The sequence below is a fragment of the Engystomops pustulosus genome, chromosome 3 (genome assembly GCF_040894005.1).
Source record: "Engystomops pustulosus chromosome 3, aEngPut4.maternal, whole genome shotgun sequence".
Classification (NCBI taxonomy): Eukaryota; Metazoa; Chordata; class Amphibia; order Anura; family Leptodactylidae; genus Engystomops; species Engystomops pustulosus.
In genome coordinates this window covers 187,864,429-187,884,982 of record NC_092413.1, presented here as the reverse complement: position 1 = coordinate 187,884,982, position 20,554 = coordinate 187,864,429, and the positions used below count along the sequence as shown (strand labels likewise).

General features: G+C 41.2%; 1 protein-coding gene across 8 annotated transcripts in view; it reads left to right on the top strand.

Moving 5' to 3' along the window:
• The window catches only part of TRIP12 (thyroid hormone receptor interactor 12), a 64,294-nt gene that overhangs the window by 22,242 nt on the left and 21,498 nt on the right, over positions 1–20,554 (top strand). For 3 of the 8 annotated variants that reach the window (XM_072143363.1, XM_072143365.1, XM_072143362.1), the window contains exons 2-9: positions 2,995–3,141; positions 3,569–3,700; positions 5,626–6,422; positions 14,880–14,985; positions 16,946–17,079; positions 18,763–18,888; positions 20,017–20,112; positions 20,286–20,434. In XM_072143363.1, the coding sequence (XP_071999464.1) occupies positions 3,044–3,141; positions 3,569–3,700; positions 5,626–6,422; positions 14,880–14,985; positions 16,946–17,079; positions 18,763–18,888; positions 20,017–20,112; positions 20,286–20,434 (1,638 nt within the window). In that variant the 5' untranslated portion in view covers positions 2,995–3,043. The remainder of the gene's footprint in view (positions 1–2,994; positions 3,142–3,568; positions 3,701–5,625; positions 6,423–14,879; positions 14,986–16,945; positions 17,080–18,762; positions 18,889–20,016; positions 20,113–20,285; positions 20,435–20,554) is intronic. The other 5 variants (XM_072143366.1, XM_072143364.1, XM_072143369.1 and 2 more) reach the window with 3 other exon arrangements.

Genomic DNA, 20,554 nt, shown 5'->3' with positions numbered 1-20,554 from the left:
AGTGTTGTGGTGAGACGTCATCTCAGTGCCGCAATGTGCTGTGATGGCAGTTACACGTTATTACTATGGTAAAAGAGCAGAGCATAAGAGGAAGGAGGAGTTACTGAAAACTAAAGGGTCATGGGACTTGTAGTTTCCAGTGGCGGCCATATTGGTGGAAAGTCCACGTTATAGTATATGTCAACAGCATTTTCTGCAAAATTTTAAATAACAACCAATTACATATTGATTTAAATTTTAATTACCCATTTGTATATGAATTATGCTGATTCCTGGAATACCCTATAGTACTATTGACTCGAGTATAAGCCGAGGGTGGGAAATGCATTGGTCCTGCCCCCCCCCCCCTGTAGTATATAGCCTGCCTAGCCCCTATGTGTGTTTTGTGTGTATGTGGGGTTTTTTTTTTTTTTGTAACCTAAATAAGGTTATCCCCACGATCTCCTCACCACTCACACGCAGCACATGTTCTAGGCCACAGGCTTTTGGCACCCGTTGTGTGCATATATTCAGTAATACATTGGGTGGTCTTTAACCAGCTATGTTGCTCCCCTTGCATGTATTGTTTTAGTTTCACTAAATCCTTCTAAAACTTGGAAATGTTAAATTCTTGTTTTTAATATATTGAAAACCATTGGAGCAATTGCAAAAAAAAAAAAAAGATCCCTGCACTGAATAATAATTTGTGCTGGGGGGGTTTTAGCGGTGTTTTTTAATGACTACGAAGTGGAAACTTGTTGTTTTTCTACTGCGTCCATAGTGGGTATTTCCTATAGCAAAACTTCCTGGAATACAGGAGCTTTAGGGCTATTCAATGCTTCAGTTCTGATGTCACCTTTCAGATTCAGCTTTTAGACCTAATTGTTACCAGTCCTGTCCTTGCTAGTTTTCTGCTGCAGGCTGCTCTCCTGAGGATGCGTTCACACTTTCAGGTTTTCAGATGCAGTTTTCTAAGCCAAAAGTAGGTGTGGATGATAATGAGTGAGATAATATCATTAAGAGAAGGTGCTCCTTTTTTTTTTTTTTCCCTTCTTCTTCTCTTCACTCCTGGTTTGAACGTAAGAGAACTGCACCTGAAAAAACGGAACGTATGAACGCACCTATAGGGGAACGTTCACACATTGCACTTTGGCCTATGTTTTTATTCCGATTGAAACGCATTACATCAGCTGAGGAGAGGGGTTTTGCTTAATTACATTACGGTTTACATTTGTCAACACAATGTTAACGTACATGCTAACAAAACACATACGTTGACGCATCGTTACCACCGCGTTTACAATACGTTTTGTAAATGCAAATGTTACCAGTAAATAGGCAAATCGCCTTTCTTCAAATGCAATGAAAACACAGGCCAAAATGCAACGTGTGAACGCGCGCCTTTAGGGTGGTGACACAAATGGTGTTTTTAGGCCGTTTTTGGGCCGTATTTAGTTAATGCGCTTTCAGATCATAAAAATTGCATGCGTTTTTAAAAACGTGTGCGTTTTTGATCAGTTTGAATTAAGATAATTGGTCAAACCTGTAAAAAATGCATGCGGTTTTTAACGCATGGGTATTTTACGATTTGAAAATGGCCTAAAAACGCCATGTTTGTCACCACTTTTAGGCTACTGGGTGCAAATAAATTGATATTAATAAAAACTTGATAGAAATCCCCATTGAGTGCTTTAGATAAATGCCATATATTTATCTCCCTTAGGCCGCCTGTATGGAATTCTATACAGCTAATCCGGAGAGTGTGTTCACACAGTGGATAGAAAAATTGACGCGCAAAAATCTGAGGCTGAGTCTCAAATTTCTACAGCATATTTCCAAACCAGTAGCCTCATTAATAAGTGACCGGTTTCTTCTATGTATACATCTCTTCACAAAAACCTCCACACCTTGTATGTGCTGTGCAGATTTCAATTGAATTTGAAGAGATGTGGATTTTGGGTCCATTTGAAAGTGAACAACATGAATCCTGCTTATAGTATTTTGGCTATCCCAAATTATGGGATGATTTATTTATTTTAAAAAGTTGGTATAGGAAACAATGTGGTAATAAATCTCCCCCAGTACTTATTTATTCTTGCTGCCTCATCTCTCAAATTGTTAATTGAAACAAAAGTATTTCTTGCGCTCTAAGGCTACATTCACACTACCGTATGGGGGAACGTATATACGTCCGCTATACGTCCCCCATAGACGGCAATGGGCACACGGCACCCAACAGGAGCGGCACCGTACCGCTCCGTACCCCGGAAAAAGATAGGACATGTCCTATCTTTCTCGGTAGTACGGCGCTGCTGCGCTCACATCCTCCTCCTCTCCCTGTGCGCTACCGTTGCCTGCCGTGCTACGGTACAGCGGGCAACGGCAGTGTGAATGCAGCCTAAGGCTTCATTCACACGATCGTATGGGAACGTATATACGGCCCCATACACGGCAATGGGCGCACGGCTCTCTACGGGAGCGATATGGTGCAGCACCGTACCGTTCGATAGCCGGGAGATAGATGGGATATGTCCTAACTTTCTCCGGAATGCAGTGCTGTGTGCCGTATATATTACTATGGAGAAGGAAGGGGTGAACAGCTCTCCTCCCCTGCTCCTCTCCCCGGCGCCGGAGTTTGCCTGCAATACTACAGAACGGCGGGGATACATCGTGTGAATGTAGCCTAAAGATAATCTGTGAACAGTGAGAGTTAAGATTCTCCCTTTCCCTTAATGGGTTAATTCCACTAGATTTAAAATACTAGAGACTAAAATCTTCTTTGTAACTTTGTAATTGTCTTTTGGGAATGAGTTCCTGGTTGCAGGGAACCTGTACCAGAAGCAGCACCGTGTAACATGATGACTCCTGTCCTGTCACTTGCAGCTTTCTGAAAAGAAATTTAATGTTTACTTATCCATTTGCTGTAACTGGAGTCAAAGTTGTGCATCTCTGTACTTTGTCTTTTTGTAGTGCTAAAATATATTGACCATTTTTTGTTTTCTTTCTCTTTTGCAGTGAATGGTAGTGTCTAGAAAGGGTATGTCCCTTCAGGAGAGAGGTGCCAATGTCCAGCCGGCCTAATAACAATCCAGGGGGGTCACTGCGACGTTCACAGAGGAACACTGCCGGGGCCCAGCCGCAAGAGGACACTGCAGGAGGAAGGTAAGTAAATGTCACAAAACTGCAGCATCATGGTGTCCCCTCCGGGAGCCTTTCTACCTAGCTTTATGTGATTGTCTAACGTGATGTACATACAAATACTTGGGCTTTTGGCTGAACGTTCTGTCGACATGCTTGCTCTGGATTTTTACAAACTGTTTAGGAGACTTTCTAACCTCTATCTTTTACCTGCTAAATATTCTAAAGATTATAACATTTGTGGGGAGAATAAACTGTAAGTCCAGGACAGTTGCACTTTTCTGTGATAAAGGGGGATTGTCATAGCCATAAACAAATATACATTTGCAGCACAGCCATGTTGCTAGAATTTTATCATGCACCATGGCTACTTCCAAGTCATGTTTCTACACTTGTAGGAGGGATCTGTGTTTCCTGTATCTTCTGATGCAGTTCTCTCTTGGTTTTCCAGCAACAGGTCCCAGTTAGAGCAGGCAGAACATAAGACCCCTAGCCTTCCTGAGAGCAGAAAGGCACTTTCTAAGACCCCCAAAGTGCAGTCTAATACAGCTACTGGCCAGTCCAGGGGAAACAGCTCTAAAAGGTAACTTTACTAACTACTTTATAAACTTGTATAGCATTGGTAGTGAAATGTCTTTGTAGTGATATTGGTGGAGAAATACACCAGGTTTTAGTAAAGGATTCATGCATGTATTTCCTTGTCAGGTCTCCAGTAAATGCTGCATGTTCTTAGGTTGTCTTATTTCAGGAATAGTAATGGCTTGCTCCTTTTTCCTGCTTGCTTTTTTTTCCTGCTAAATAATACACTAAACATTTTTCTTTTTCTGTCAAATGCTTAAAATGAATATATGATGCACCCCCAATGTGGAAACATTTTCTTTTAATGATGCACATAATAAAGTTACTTTAGAATGTAAAAACTACTTTTAGGGTGATGCCACACATGGCGTTTTTGGTCCATTTTTAAGCATGCTTTTTTTTACTGTTTACCATGTGTTTGGTTGTTTTGAAACGCATGGTAAAGCTGCCAATCGGCAATTGCATGCGTTTTTAAACAGATGCCATATTTGGCATCACCTTAAGGCTGCCTCCACAGGTGGCATTTACGCTTTGAAACGGCTGTGAAGATTTACAGAATTTCATTGCTGTTAACATTATGTGAATGCATTGTTATTGAATGTGTACATGTTATAAAACGCAATGTAAACGCCATGTATGAATGCAACATCAAATGAGGGCCGTTCACATCCTTTTCCTCTCCTACCATGTTTGTCTGCAGTTGGTGACATTTCTGCACCCATTGTTATTGAACTCTCATGTGGGATGTATCCCCTATTCAGTTTCTATGATTTGTGAAGGACTCTGAGCAGTGGAGACTTCCACCGAACGCTACACTGGCATTGGGTGCCGAAATTGGCAGCGGTGATTGTAGCTAAGCAGCGGAAGCTAGAAGAGGAAAAAGAAAATATTTCATGTTCCGTGATTATAAAGCTGCAAAGGTCTTGATAGGCCCTCTTTAAAGGGGTTGTCCACTTTAAACAAATTCTAGGCTAATAATTGATATTGTTTATGTAATGAAAAGTTGTACAATTTTTTCCAGTTTACTTTCTCTATCAATTCTTCATGGTTTTTTACATCTCTGCTTGCTGTTTAACAGGAACTTTTATTGTTTACTTCCTGTGGATAAACACAGGTCCCTGTTCATGTGATATCACACAGTTGCACCATTCGTTTGCATCACAAGAGTAATGAGTTGTTTGATATAAGAAGCCATGTACCAGTCAGGGAGTAATGCCTATAGTAAGAATATAGTAGGAATAAACTCCTGCCTAAAATCTATTTATTGTCCAGTTAAATCTTATTTAAAAAAAAAAAAACTGCACATTATTCAAATACCAATTGCTTTTGGTTACAAATTTAAGTTGGTGAATTAGAGTAAAATCTATACAAGTCTTTCTTATAAGATTTTGCTTTCTATTATAATTAATGAATTGTATCCTTAGGATCACAAGAAATTAATTTTCAATTATTACGGGTGCGTTTTAGATGTTAACACAAGGTTTTTAAAACGCGCTGCAACATTTAATTAGTCAAAACTCTGTCTTCTATCTGTTGCAGTCCACGGGTTACGTACAAGATAGGTTCTGTAGGTTTGTTCTTAAGTTGAATTTGTATGCAAGTCGAACTTGTATATTATATAACTGTAATCCCAGCCAAATTTTTTTTTGGTCTTTGTGACAAAAGGATTTTAAAAATGTTAGATTGTGTCACAAGAACCAGAATTAACAAGAAAGCTTCATTGCAGATAACTTTAATAACTATTATAGCAGTCTAAGGTTAAAGTACAATAAATTACCAACATCCAGAGGCCCGTTTGTAACTAGGGGTCGTCTGTAAGTCAGGGGTTCTTAAGTAGGGGACCGCCTGTATACAAATTACAATTGTAACTTCTTTCTGATATTATGAAAAAAACCCTGTATGTTAACTTGTCGTCTCTCCTCCCTGCAGGGGCTGTACCTCCTCTTCTGTTTTAATATCACAACCTGAAGATCCAGAACAAAGTAGCACATCAGAAATTCAAAGGCCTAAGAAAGAAACCTCTCGTGGGGTGAAGCGTAGCGCCAGCCCTGATTATAGCCGGACCAACTCCCCTAGCTCTGCTAAGAAACCCAAAGCACTTCAGCACGTCGAGCCCTCTGCTGGGACGCGGCGACCAAATAATAAACCTAAGAAGAGACAAATTGACCAGGAGCATTCGGCTCCACCTACATCATTGCCATCAACAAGCAAAGCATACGGCAGGAAGGGTGGAGCCCCCGGTACCGCCCCGCTGCACAAAAGAAAAAGGACAGATAATTCCTCTAGTGTGAAGAGCAGCAGTGCAGCCGTACTAGCGACTGGTGCAGAAGACAGGCCTCCTAAACCCACCAAGCTGGCTTCAAAATCGGCCACCTCAGCCAAAGCTGGGTGTAGCAATATTACTGATTCCTCATCTTCTGCTTCTACTTCCTCCTCTTCTTCCTCTGCCGTCGCCTCTGTCTCTTCTACTGCACCCCCAGGAGCCCGTGTTAAACAAGGGAAAGATCAGAACAAGGCCAGACGATCCCGCTCTGCCTCAAGTCCAAGCCCTCGGAGAAGCAGTCGAGAAAAAGAACAGGCCAAAGCCAGCAGCTCTTCAAAGTTTGATTGGACATCTCGATTCAGCCCAAAAGTCAGCCTTCCTAAAACAAAACTTTCCCTTCCGGGATCTTCCAAGGCTGAGACATCAAAACCTGGACCCTCCGGATTACAGGCAAAACTAGCAAGTAAGTTTTTGTCATGATCTCTCTTGCATTGTCATTCTGTGATGAGAGATTATAGGGGCTTTGCTATAAAGCCGTATAGAATTTGATGGTGAGTGACCTGATTGATGCAGAACACCAAGGTTTTATGTAATTTATGAGGCACTTATCTCGGCAATTTACTTGTTAATTTAGGCAAATTTTGATGGTAAATGTTACCAAATGTCGATTTTTGGTACTTTTTTGCTGAATATGCTTGGGTTTGATGTTTGATTTGAAGTGTAGGTTTTTAGACTTGATGAATAGTGGTGATTTGTGGAAAAATACAGGAATTTGTAATTGTTCCTGCAAGGATTTTAATTACATTCTTTCTATGCCCTTAGAAAACTAGTGAACTTTGTTTATGTTGGTTATATTATGTGCATAAAGTAGCTATATCTTATTGGCTATTGCTCCATAGTGGAATAGCTGGTTGTGATGTTCAGGTCTTCTGTCTTTGGCTCTTTGGACATAAATCTACAAGGCTATGTAATTGTCTGCTATTTAACCCACGTTATATACCTTGTTGGAGAATATTTGGTCCATTGATTTGCTGTGCGTTTCCAAAATTTTCTGAAGGTTTAACCCCTTCGGATGCTGACTTAGTGCTCAGCGTCAGATATATGGGACGCAGAGCCGATGCCGGTTCTGCTCAATATCTGAGCCGAACCGGCATCGGGAAATACGGGGTGCCGGCTATAACTAATAGCGGACACTCCAGTGTAACACCTGCGGTCGGAGTGGGCTCTGATAAATTCAATAAAAAATAAAGCAAGAAGTCAATAAAAAAGCCCATAATCCCCATAACACACAAAGAGACATACAACACAAAAAAGTCTAAATCATAACACAAACCCCACATATATGGTATCACCGCGTCCGTAACAACCCATAGAATAACAGTAAATAATTATTGAACCTGCACGATGAACGCTGTGCAAAAAAACTGTTATAAACCCTCCAAAAATAATGATTTTTACCTTTTCAATCTCACAAAAAATGCAATAAGAAAGGGATAAAAAAAAACATGTACTCCAGAATGATACTAATGCAAAGTACAACATGTCCCGCAAAAAAAAGCCATCAACCAGCTCTGTAGCCAAAAAAGTTAAAATTTTATGCCACTTGGAAGACGGCGATGCAAAAATGATAGATTTGTTTTATTTGACAAATTTAGTAAAACTTAAGAAAAAATATTCATGTCTTGTTTCCCTGTATTTGTATCATCCCATAGAATAAAGATAACATGATTATTAAGCTATATGGTGAACACCAAAAAAAGTAAAAAATCCAGTACAGAATTTATGCTTTTCTACTCCTGCCCTAAAAAAAAAAAAAGTTCCCAAATTTTCAACAATAAGGGATACCAACCCCAAAATGGTAACACTGGAAAAAGCATCTCATCCTGCAAAAAAAAAAAATGCCATCACATGGCCCCAATAACGAAAAACTAAAATTTTATAGCCTACAAAAGGGGCCACAATGAGGAAACTAAAATCCTTGCAGCTACAGTCTCTGTACTCGGGAGAAATTGCAGAACAAATTGCATGGTGGGTTTTATCTTTTGGAAATGTGTAAATTTTAGGGCTAAATGAACATATAACCATCTAAATTTCACCATTCTAAATTTCGCCTCCATTTTGATTCAATTACTATGGAGATCTCAAGGGGTTAACAATCTTTGTAAAAGCTGTTTCTGATAGGTTGAGAAAATGGGTTGGATATATGGGGGGTTTTGATGCTAAATATGTAAAATTTCATTCAAAACTGTATTTATCCCCAAAATAGTAAATTCTGAAAATATGGAAAACGATAATCTATTTGTAAGCCGCGTGACATAAAAATAAATTATCCAGACATTTCAAAAATTATGAAAATGTAAAGTAGACATTATGGGAAATGTTATTAAGCAATTTATTTAGGTGGTAAATCTATGTGCCTGAAAACCCAATGATTTCGAAAATGGCACATTTTTTTAAAATACATTTTTTTTTATTTTTTTGTAAATAAACGCAAAACTTATGAGCCAAAATTTACAACTAAAATGAAGTACAACATGTGCGGAAAAACAATCTCAGAATCACTTTGATAAGTAACAGTGTTCAAAAGTTATAACCATATAAAGCGACGCAAGTCAGAATCCAAAAAATGGGACTGAGCCTTAATCTACAAAATGGCTGCGTCCTCAAGGGGTTAAAGTGCTATTCCCACAAAGACAAGATTCTTAAATATACTCAGTGAATTACAGAATGCGTTTTTTTTTTTATCCTGTTATCTCTGAAATGTTATATTTTCGTCAAAAGTCCAACCTGGGGCACATTTACTAAGAATGTAGGAAATGGCACTGATAGTGCTCTGCCCGAGTATAACGCTGGGTGCACCAGATTCATTAAGAACGTGCGCAAGAAATCATGAATCTGTTGCTTCCCTGCACTGGCCCGATGGAGTTCACCACCAACTTTATTTTTCTTTTATGGTGCACCTTAAACAGGGGCGTGGAACAGACTTTGCATGTTAAATCAGGCACAAGGTCCGACTGAGCACAGGAACGCACCCTAATTTGTATCTCATGGTGCCTTGGGCAGCTGTGCGACACATTTGTGGTGCAGACACTACTTAAATACCTGTGCAAGCAGTTTACGCTAGAAAGAACGTGTAAAGCCTATAGTAAATGTGCCCCATTGTTCTTCTGTCTGACTCTGCGCTGAGCCAGAGGACGAGCTCTCACAGACTTTTTGCCGGCAAGCAACACACACATTGGGGCACATTTACTTACGAATTTGGACAGTTCACTAAAAGGGCATTGTCCCTCTATAATGCTGCATGCAGCGATTCACTAAGATCGTGGCCCAGAAATCATTAATCTGGCGTTTCCCTGTAATGGTTCGTCTGAGTTCATCATCTTTTTTTGTGGTGCACCTTTAACATAGGGTGTTTGACACAATTTGAAAGTTAAATACGCACATGGAAGGCAGCTGCGCCCAAAAAGGGTCACATGCGACCCATCTTGACGCAGACACTTAAATACATGTGCGCGTTATTCATGGCGAAAATAGCTTGCACAGTCCAACAAAATTGCACTGCGCAACCCTTAATAAAATTGTGAGGAGAGTAAAGCTACAAGCAGATAAGGCCTTTATCCAGGGGAGGGGGAGGCACGTCAGATCTAATAGTATGTTGTGACAGAGATGTAACAGAGCTAAGAATCTAATATGCACATCATGGATCTCATCTGTCTCATCTCTTTTTCTATGATACTAGTGAATGCTCAGAAGCGAAATGAAAGTGTATATGAACCCTGTACACTGATCATCGAAGCACATTCTCAGCTCACAATCTCACACAGAACTAGAGAGATCAGAATGTGTCTGCTTAGAGAGTTCCTGCCCACACACAAACTTATACTGACCATCAATGAGGAGCTAAAACAGCAATAAAACAGAGTAGCATTGTAAAGTAAGGGGGTTAAAATTTTATCTTTGTGTAATCGTCACAAGGGGGTTTAAATTTGAGAATTTTCTTTCATGGGCAAACCCCTTTATGGTGAAACCTGCATGATTGGTTCTGGGCTCTATATAGTGTTGATGCTGGATGCCTAGGCGTGCTCATCTAAGAAATTCCCCATATACTGCGGTACAGTAGTATTGCAGTAATTGTTAGGATCATGTTGGGTAAAAAAAAAAAGAAAAACTTAAAACAGTGGTGGCGAACCTATGGCACGGGTGCCAGAGGTGGTACTCGGAGCCCTCTATATGGGCACCCGGCCATCACCCCAGGGCAGAGTTCGCCAGACAGGACTCAAGGCCTCTTGCATTCCCAGGCAGCCCAGGATCCTAGAAGGAAGCTACAATGATAATCCAAACCTCTTCTTCTTTCTACTGTATTGGTGTCCTCAGGGTCCTACACAATTTAAACCTGTGAAAGAGCACGGAGTCATAAGTTACTGCGTGTGGGTAGTAGTTACCCATATGTGGGTTTTGGTTGTAGTTTGGGCACTCTGTGTCTAAAAGGTTTGCCATGACTGACCTAAAAGTTCAAATCACTCCCCCTTTCCTTAGATTTGATATAAAAATAAACATTAAAAAGATTGGGTTTGTCTTTCTGTCTTTAGTGGATTTTCACTGATCTCTTACTAAAGCAATTTGTATGTGTCCATAAGCCAAAACTTTTTCGGTGAAAAAAAAAAAAATGCTCATGTGCATCCATGCAATTACTAGGTTATCCAGGCGAGTCAGTTCTTATCACTTTTGAGATGAAGTTAAAATGTGGTGTGTACTCTGTGCCGTAGGATCATAGTGGTGAAGTTGCAACCAAGTATATTGTCAGCTGGATACAATGCATGCGTTTTAAGTGTGGTTGAAAACGATCCAAGAACACACTGTGTGACAGCGCCCTAACCCAATCATGGGGGGGGGGGGGTAGATCAGAAGTGTCTGGGAGCAGAACTGTCCTAGTTGCCCATGGCAACCAATCAGAGTTCAGCTTAATTTTATAAATGGCCGTGGCAAAACAAAAGCTGAGCTCTGATTGGTTTTCATGGGTACCTAGAAAAGTTGTGCCTTGGACACTTCTGATAAATTTCCCCCATAATCTCCCTATCGCAGACGTGTTGAATTTTATCCCACTGAATCTCGGTATGACTTGGTTTAGTATGAAGGTGTCTGCTGTAAAGCAAATCATTGGAATAAGCTGCCCAGACTATATTCATACAGAGAAACAAGAACTGAAAGAACAAGGGGGTAAAAAAAAACTATAAATGAATAACTATAGTTAATATTCCTGTGGCAAGAAGTTTTGCAAAGACTGTAGGATATTTTCATTCACGTGAGGTGTTATCACATGCTTTTTGAGACTCCTTACAAAAGCAGAGAAGAGGAAATTTGCTCATTTACATTGTGTTAATGCAATATTTACACGTGTTAATATACCTGTTTGCTAACGCTGTGTTAATGTGTGCGTTATGTAGGTGCAATGTAATTGGGCAAATCTCCTCTTCTTGGCTGTTTGTATTGCGGTTCAAAACGCATGCGCTTAATGCCACATGTGAACAGAGGGGAGGGAGGCTCGTGTTGTAGTCATAGTCTGGATTGTGAGGAAGGATGCCTGATTTCCAGGAAAGCTTATAAAATTCCCTTTTGTAATTTTATATAGGTCTCCATTTTTATTGTGATATGACAAGGGATAGGATCAAAGTCCAAAAGAATATTGCGTTGCTGGGAATATATATGATTTTTTAAATATTCCTCTGAGAAGTCTCAGATTTTATTGCACTTGTCATAACATCCTAATGTTGAACTTCACATAACTTAAGAATTCTAATAGGCTCAACTCTTTAGATGTCTTTTATTTTGGAAGGGTATTTAAAGCAGGTGTTTACCCTGATATAGACAGGCCATTATTGTGGATGGAAGCATGTATGGGAAAACCATAAAGCCACTGCTATGCCCAGCAGCCAGAGGGCAAAAAATAGTTATCAACATGTGCATAGCCAGGCAGAGGGTGTAAGAATGTGAGATTGTTAATAGTTCAGGATGGGGTGAAATCTAAATAGTCCCCGAATGAGTGTGTGTATTATATGCAGCCTAAACACTATGTTGAGGATCTGAGCTGTTTGTGACTCAGTCTGTCGTCTTCTCTCTGTGTGGTATTTCACTGCATACAATAACTTGTACGACTGGATCATCACTAGTTCTCGGCACTGGCTCTAGAATTGGGATGTTAAATGGTATGTTTTATCAGCCGCTCTCCGTGCTTAGTCCTCAAGAGTCTCAACATGGATCAAATGATAAATTCACCTAAAGCGTTAATTTTGCCCGCTTCCATTGCTACGTGGGACTGTATAGCCTTTCTGTCCTAAAGATGGTTCACTGTTGGTGAGTAAAACTCTTCTGACCCAATAGACGTACTCCGCAAAGTGAGAATATGTTCTCTGTTGACACCCCTCGTTTGTACCCCATTGCATTCAATTAGGGGGCGATTTGCCTAAAATATATAGCATACTAAAGGGGGATGAGTATGAGAGGTAGCCAGCATTATTTATGCCCAATGGAGGATGTGTACAGGCAGTCCCCGGGTTACGTACAAGATAGGGTCTGTAGGTTTGTTCTTAAGTTGAATTTGTATGCAAGTCGGATCTGTATATTTTACAATTGTAGCCCAAGCCAAGCTAAAAATGTTGGGTTGTCATAAGAACCAGGATTAACAATAAAGCTTCATTGCAGACACCTGTGATAACTGTTACAGCTGATTATTATAGTCTAAAGCAAAAGTACAGTAAATTACCAACATCCAGAGGTCCGTTTGTAACTAGGGGTCGTATGTAAGTCGGGTGTTCTTGAGTAGGGGATCGCCTGTATTGTCTATTTTGCTCTGAGATATTCAGATATCCAGGGTATTGACTGAAGTGGCATTATGGTCTCTAGGCAGTCAATATTATACAAAGGATTGTCTGATATAGACAAATATTTGTTCTTTATACCATTATCAGTTTTGCAATTCTGTAAAATGAGGGTGTACCATAAACATAGTTTTCAAACAAAAATGGCAGAAAGCATTAACCAGAGCAAAAGGAGTAAACGAATAGAGTTGGGTGTGAAAATTCTTGATCAATAAAGGGAATGTCATACGTTTTGGCATGTAAGGTTATAGCTATGCTGTTTTTTGTTTGTTGCAAGGGCTTGTTCTTGTGTGAAGGCTTTGTATTTAGTGCCCATACATACAACAATCTGCAATGGAGATGCAATTTAAATGCTAGTTTAGTGGTGGTGAACGGGAGCAGTTGATAATAGTAAACTTTGTAAACTTTGCTTATTTTTCTGCTTATTTCTCCAGTAGTGAGCAGAGTAACCTAATAACTAATCTCCTCAGAGAGCTGACTTATCAGGTTCCTTTATCTCTCCGCTGTTTGTATCAATCTCTTATGTCCTGTATCCACTAACTGCTTAAGGGGGAAAAGGAGGACGCAAACAGATTTGTTTACTACAGTATATTACAAAGTTGACTATGCTCATCTGGAATTTTGGTTTGGCATGCCTTGAACTTCTATGAAGTTCTAAAATTCGAACTAACTTTTAGATTCATTTAATCTTGTACATGTAAATAATGTAGTTTTAATCAAGTTAAGGGTACATTCACACGCGGTATGCCCGCCGTGTGCTGGAGAGGAGGAGGTGACCCCTCCTCCCTCCATAGAAAACAGCATGCTCTATCTTTTTGCGGTGTGCGGCCCGGATCGGTGCCACACAAGTGTGGCACCAGATCCCCGCCATGCCGCTTTTGCCGTCTATAGGGACCTGCAGACGGCAGTGTGAATAAGTCCTAATGCGGTGGCAGTCAGCCATCATGTTACTTTACAGGTCCATGTAAATTGTCGCTTACTCTGTGGCATTGGGGAGGGAGCTCTGTTCTAGACCTGAAACTGCTAATGTTCCCTGTGAGGCAGGTGGGTGATAATTGAAGTAAAGAGAGGTATTTTGGATCTGTTTGGGTCCAGGGAGCATAATTTTGCTTATACTAAACCCCAACTCTAAACTGTCCCTTCCGCTTCTTGCTTGAATAGTCCAATATTCGGAAAGGTCTGGCCTAAGTTGAAATATAATTGGTATATTTGCTTCTTATAAATTCTTTTATAACCTTACGTCCAGACAAACCAGTATTTCCCTGGGGAGTGGTCCACACATTCTTGTGTGATTAATGCCTCGTGAAGATGGGTTGCTACGTCACAAGGTTATCATTAGCTCATTAGTTCAGCACACACAAAGGGCATGCTGTAAGCTGCTGAGAATTAAAATCAGACCGCTCAAGGTATTTGGGTTCTTTGCATCCAATCTTTTGGTTTTGTATCCAATATCTCCCAAAAAAAACCTTGGTTTGTATCCTAAGGCGCCGGAATAGTAAATACACAGCAAAGCAAAAGCAATTAAAGCACTAAGAATGGTTCTGATAGCTCTTATCTAGGTAGATATAAGTGTTAGGTGATGTAATTAAACAAAAAAAAAGCTGAGATGATACACTGCAATCTGGGACACTAAGCACCTGTGAGTGATTTGGTGTCCCCAATCACCCTGATAGGTCCACTTCAAGTAGGTGGCATGGTGGTTGATGAGCATTGTTGTGGACACCAATCTTAAGTGCCCTTTTCTAAAAATCTGTCTTCTGGTCTTCCCCCTATTGTACTAGTTGCTTGCTGTGCTCCACCCTATGACCTTCTATATTCAGAATACCCAACGATTATTGCCTAGACCCAGTTTTGACTCTTTAAGTTTTTGATTTTTGGGTACTGCAACAAACAAGATTTATTCTCTTGCATTCAGTGTTTTTTGTGTGAGTCTGTTTAGAACGGACGTCCAAACTTGTAATATGTGTATCTTGTTACTGTATAAAGTACGTTTTAGATGCTGTAGATGTATATCTTTGCTTACATTATTTTTCCTTGCACTTTAGACTTGAGAAAATCCACTAAAAAGCGCAGTGAGTCGCCGCCTGCTGAGCTCCCCAGTCTGCGGCGGAGCACAAGACAAAAGACCACGGGCTCCTGTGCTAGCACCAGGTATGCTAAAGTCCGTTTTTAAAAGGTTTGATTAGTCTACTATGTTTTGGTATACGCTAGGGCAGTGGTGGCGAACCTTTGGCACGGGTGCCGGAGGTGGCACTCGCAGCCATTTCTGTGGGCACTCAGACCATCACCCCAGGACAGAGTTCACCAAATAGGACCAAATCCAGCAAGTACCTGGCAGTACAGGTGTTGACAGAACTGCAATATCTTTGGAGGTCTTCCTGCTGGACTAACCATTTTTCCTCTACAGAGAGACCCTGGAGAAGAAGCTACAACGAGAGTCTGAATTTGCTCTCCTTCTTTCAACTGTATTGGTGGCCTCAGGGGGTCGATAGGATTGAAAGATGTGGATGAACAGATAACAATAAGTTACTGCTTAAAATGCCATGTTGGCACTTCCCGGTAAATAAGTGGATTTTGGTTGTAGTTTGGGCACTCTGTCTCCAAAAGGTTCGCCACCACTGCGCTAGGGTATTCCTTTATCGACTCTTGGACAATGAATGGTAAATGGAAACTCTTTAATTATTTATAACGCCAAAAAATAGCACTGTAGCCCATATCGCTCACCCCCTCCTCCTCTCCCTGTGCGCTGCCGGTACGGCGGGCAACGGCAGTGTGAATAATGCCTAAGACCGAGAGAAACTCCAGCTCATCTCTAGACCCAGGTCCAGTAAGGCATGAGCCCCCTTGCTGCAAAAGTATAGTAATCCAATGGAGTGCCTGCTACAGCTCCTGTATTTGGGTAGTTTCATATTAGCATGTGAGGGCTGAACGGTAATCTTAACACTTTGGGGGTGATGGGGGAGGGAGTGCAACTCATGCTTTGCATCCCTGATGGTGTGGTCTGTCCATGAAACCATACACTGCACAGTCTGTGATTCACCAAGGCTTCAAGCACACAGCCACATGTCGGAGAGTGGGAGGAGTGCACGGGCGCACTTTTCCCTGTGTACACTATGGATGGATGTATTGCCCATTGAAATGCATGTGGATGCTGCCAGTACAGAGACGGTATGTTACGTACAGCATACAACCAGAAAATTAAAACTTTTGTGTGAAAGGGGCCTTAGGCTGTAGTGGGTGAGCACTGTTGATGTGATGTCACCATTGAGCCTCTGTGTACAAACGCAGACCAGTGAGAATGTGAGGTTGAGTTCTTTGTTAGGCTGCATTCACACTGCCGCATGGGGGACTTGTATACGTCCGATGTATGTACGGCCGATATATGTCCCCCATTGACGACAATGGGCGCACGGCGCCCTACGGGAGCGGTACGGTGCTGCACCGGGTACCGCTCCGTACCCCGTGAAAAAATAGAACATGTCCTATTTTTTCAGGGCATACGGCGCCGTGCGCCATGTTTCCCTATGGAGAGGGGAGAGGGTGAGCAGCGCTCTCCTCCTCTTCCCGCGCGCTGCCGTGCTACTGTACGGCGGGCAACGGTAGTGTGAACCCAGCCTTACTTTTAAAATACCTGAGGTCCATGTTTAAAAAAAAAAAAAAAAAAAGTCTTGTACAAATTCCGCATAGCACGTGTTTATTTCCCACGTATCTGTTTAATTTATAGCTGGCACACAACTGGTACATAAAACTTGACAAAGCAGGTTTTAACAACAATATTTGTGCCTTCCAGACCTGGCTAGAGGGGGAAGCTTCTGCTGCAGCTGGATGTCTTACAACTAGTCACAAGCTTATGAGGAGGAGGGGAACGTGGCTGACAAAAATTGAGAAGCGTTCTTTTATATTTTTCTCAATTAAACAATTAATTGGAGGGGGAAAAATGTACTACTAGTATGGAGTATAGCTGTATGGAAGTTTTGTGGGATTTATAATGGTCTGATGCAATTCTGATGCACATACATAGATCTTGTCTTTTTCATTTTATGTAGTCACTCCTTTTATCAGTCTGGATTCTTTAATATTTGATTTTTTTCTTTCTCTTTCCCCCTTAAAGTCGGCGAGGCTCTGGCCTGGGCAAGCGAGCAGCAGCTGAAGCTCGCCGACAGGAGAAGATGGCAGATCCTGATAATCAGGAAGGGGCCAATTCTTCGGCTGCACGCACAGATGATACTGCCCAGGGAGCAGCAGGTAACCTTTTGTTGAGATTGAATTTACATGTGCCTATCATTTATAAAAAATAGGAATATAAAAATGTCACAAATATGTCACAAATCGTGTTACAATAGAGAGCACACTCAGATATCACATTTATAGAAAATACCCTTATCCAACCACAATCCTTCATCATTGCATCTGTTATTGGCTGTAGACTCAATAGCTTATTATATAATTGTGACCAATGATCCGCTAAGGTGGCAGCCCCCAGAAACATGAACAGAAAATAAAAATTGGTTTGTATTCCACTCATAAAAATAGATCAGAAAAGTATTGCAATCTAGTTGTAAGAAGTTGCAAAGAAATTTGGTGATGCATTCTCTTTAAACCAAGGTGGTGTTACACTCTCAGGCCTTATGCACAAGTCCACAGCAACAAACATTGGGCTGCAAGCCGGCTGGAGGAGGAGGGGGTGTGCGCAACTCATCCCTTTCCTCTCCGTAGGCAAGCCAAGTTGCCATACCGCCATAATTCGGGCAGGTACAGGACCTGCTCTATTTCATGTGGCATTGCCACTCGACTTGGGCACGGTGTGGTGAGATAAAAATGTGCTCCCTGTGCCCACATGTTATGGCAGCTGTGAACTAGCTGCTAGTTTTGCGATTAGCTCATGGCAGCTATCATGCGGACGTGTGCATGGGACCTCACCGCTCACCAAGGTTAACCTTGTTTGTCTCTACACAAAAGAGATACTGGTAAGACATTAGTCAGTGGCCTTGCTGTGTATATCAATGACTTCCCTCAGATGTAAGAGATGCAAAGCGGCACAGTTCTTGGAAAAGTGTAAAATCTCAAAGGACCCATGGCTGTTTGCAGACAGTGTCATTATCGTGTGAGGACCGCTCATGTGATTATGACCGCAGAAGACAATGAGCCGCAGAAACTTGGTTGGAATAGGACCTACTGAGTTTTGCAACCCTGACAGCTCCCACATAGAAAACTAAAGTGTCAGTTTAATTAACAGATGGCACTTTGACAAAATATCACTTGTGTGCAGGCGGCCTAGTGGTACATCCACACAGACGGGCGGGCATACGGCGGCGCCCTGGAGAAGAGGGATAAGCACTGCTCACCCCTCTCTATAGAACATACGGCCACACACACAGGGATAATTAATAATGTTGTTGTTAACTATAATAATAACAAAAATAATCTTTTATATTGGTTTACAATCAATATTTGATAGGTTCTGCTCATAGAATTTACTCCGAATGATTCCACTTTGTAAACCATACCATTAAAAATCCTTATGTGAAAGTCCCACAAAATGGGTATTTCACATTTATAGATGTTTTACCTTCAGTGGTGAAAGCTTTCTGTAAATGAGTACAGGGTGTATGAAAATACATGGCCTTGTTATTGCTTGCACAATGTGATCCATTGAACTTTCTGTGAAGTCGTCTTTTGTGTTGACCTGAAGTGTATTAAATGTACTTGACACAACAGAGTAACAAGTGTCGGGTGTGATGTTACCTAACAAGCGCACTCCTATTACTGCAGGGCTGGCACACGTTATAAGCAAGGGGCTTTGCACTTAACCAAATTTGTTTTATCTTGCTTCTTATTTCCTTTAACTTTTCCATACATATAATCATGAAGGACATGATAAATAAGCTTTCAAATATATTGTAATAGCATGACTTGCAACTTTAACAGGAACCACTGGCGAAAGATCTTCATCTCTTCTCTCCCCTCCAGCCTCTAGCTCTGTAGCTGGTGCTGTGGGGATGACGACATCTGGAGAAAGTGAGAGCGATGACTCTGAAATGGGGAGACTACAAGGTAACCAAGGATCTACCCTGCACTGGTTGTCATTCACGTTATGTCATTAACGCTTATGAATTAAATTTTGCTGCATTGTTAACTGAAATAAAAAAATATTAACTTAATAGATATAGCTATATAGGAGCTGGACTCTAGCAATACAATAGGTATATTCATTAAAGGGGTTTTTCCTGCAACACAAGTTAGGCCCCATCATCTGTATAGGACCTAACTTGCTTATCTGTGGGGTTCCCATCACCAAAACTTCCACAGATCACTAGAACAAGGGGTCTGATGTACCCTTGTCCGACCCCTAGTCGTTCCTTGAGGTGAGCGCAGCACTTTGTGTATGTCCAGTCGGCAATCTCCGTCATCTCTATAGAGATGAACAGGGCAGAGTACGGCGCTCTGCAACCTCCGTCTGTTTCATAGTGATGAATTGGGCAGAACAGACGTTTTTTTCCGCTCATCTTGGGGAAGTAATGAGGGGTCTGACTGGGGTACATCGGACCCCCATTCTTGTGGCTCCCACTGATCAGCAAGTTAGGATGTTTAAGATGTTTTGCTTGCAGTGACACTGACCATATTTAGTGACTTCTCATAATCATATATATGCATAATAGGTCTCACATGGATTATTTTACCTTGTGGCTGTCCCATAAATGGCTGGTAGATTCCTTTCCCTCTTCTGACTCTCACATATATCTAAAAAAAAAAAAAACATGAGTTGGAGTATACCATAAACTTCAATGAGTGGAAAGAACCATATAATGTGTAACTAAATTTTTGTGGGTATGGGTTTAAATGAATAGGTAGAAGTATGCATCTCATTATTGACATCTTTGTCACTGAGCAGTCCATACAATGATTGCTGAGCACATCTGAAGGGCTATGTTTGTTCAGGGGTAGAATCCGGGATCTCTATACCTTGTGCACAGCTATTTAAAACCAAGTAGAACGTATTAAATACATATTTGATCTGCTGTTGCATCAGTCAGTAAGAAGGGGGACCCCTGTTCTTGAGATGGATGGTAGTCCCAACATTTGGAACCCCACGATGCAGTTAGGGGTATATCAAACTTAGAAAATCCCCTTTAAGAGAAATGGTGTTCGACCCACCAAGTATAAGTTTCTTTTCTGATGCAGCTCTCCTTGAAGCCCGAGGCCTTCCTCCTCATCTGTTTGGACCACTTGGGCCTCGTATGTCCCAGCTCTTCCATCGAACAATCGGAAGTGGAGCGAGTAAGTAAACGCTAATGATAACCATGCCTTTGTTGTGCAGTACTGTGTCCTAGCAAAATTATTACTATAATATGTTCCTGTGAACCACAGGTATAGTTCTAGTAGTAGGGGTGCTCTGTTCTAAAATCCTAGACTGTACAAAGAAAGGTATTATAAAGTATTCTGCTTTTTAGGCTCCAAGGCACAGCAGTTGCTACAGGGTCTTCAAGCAACAGATGAGAGTCAGCAGCTTCAAGCTGTCATTGAGATGTGCCAATTACTGGTGATGGGAAACGAAGAAACGCTTGGAGGATTCCCTGTGAAGAATGTAGTGCCTGCACTGGTAGGCTGGGTCATATAATCAAATATGAGAATTTTCTACTTTTATTATTTGGATTTTCCACCTTGATAAACATATAAACCGAATGGCAGTATTTTTTTCTTATTTCTTTTATATTTTTAC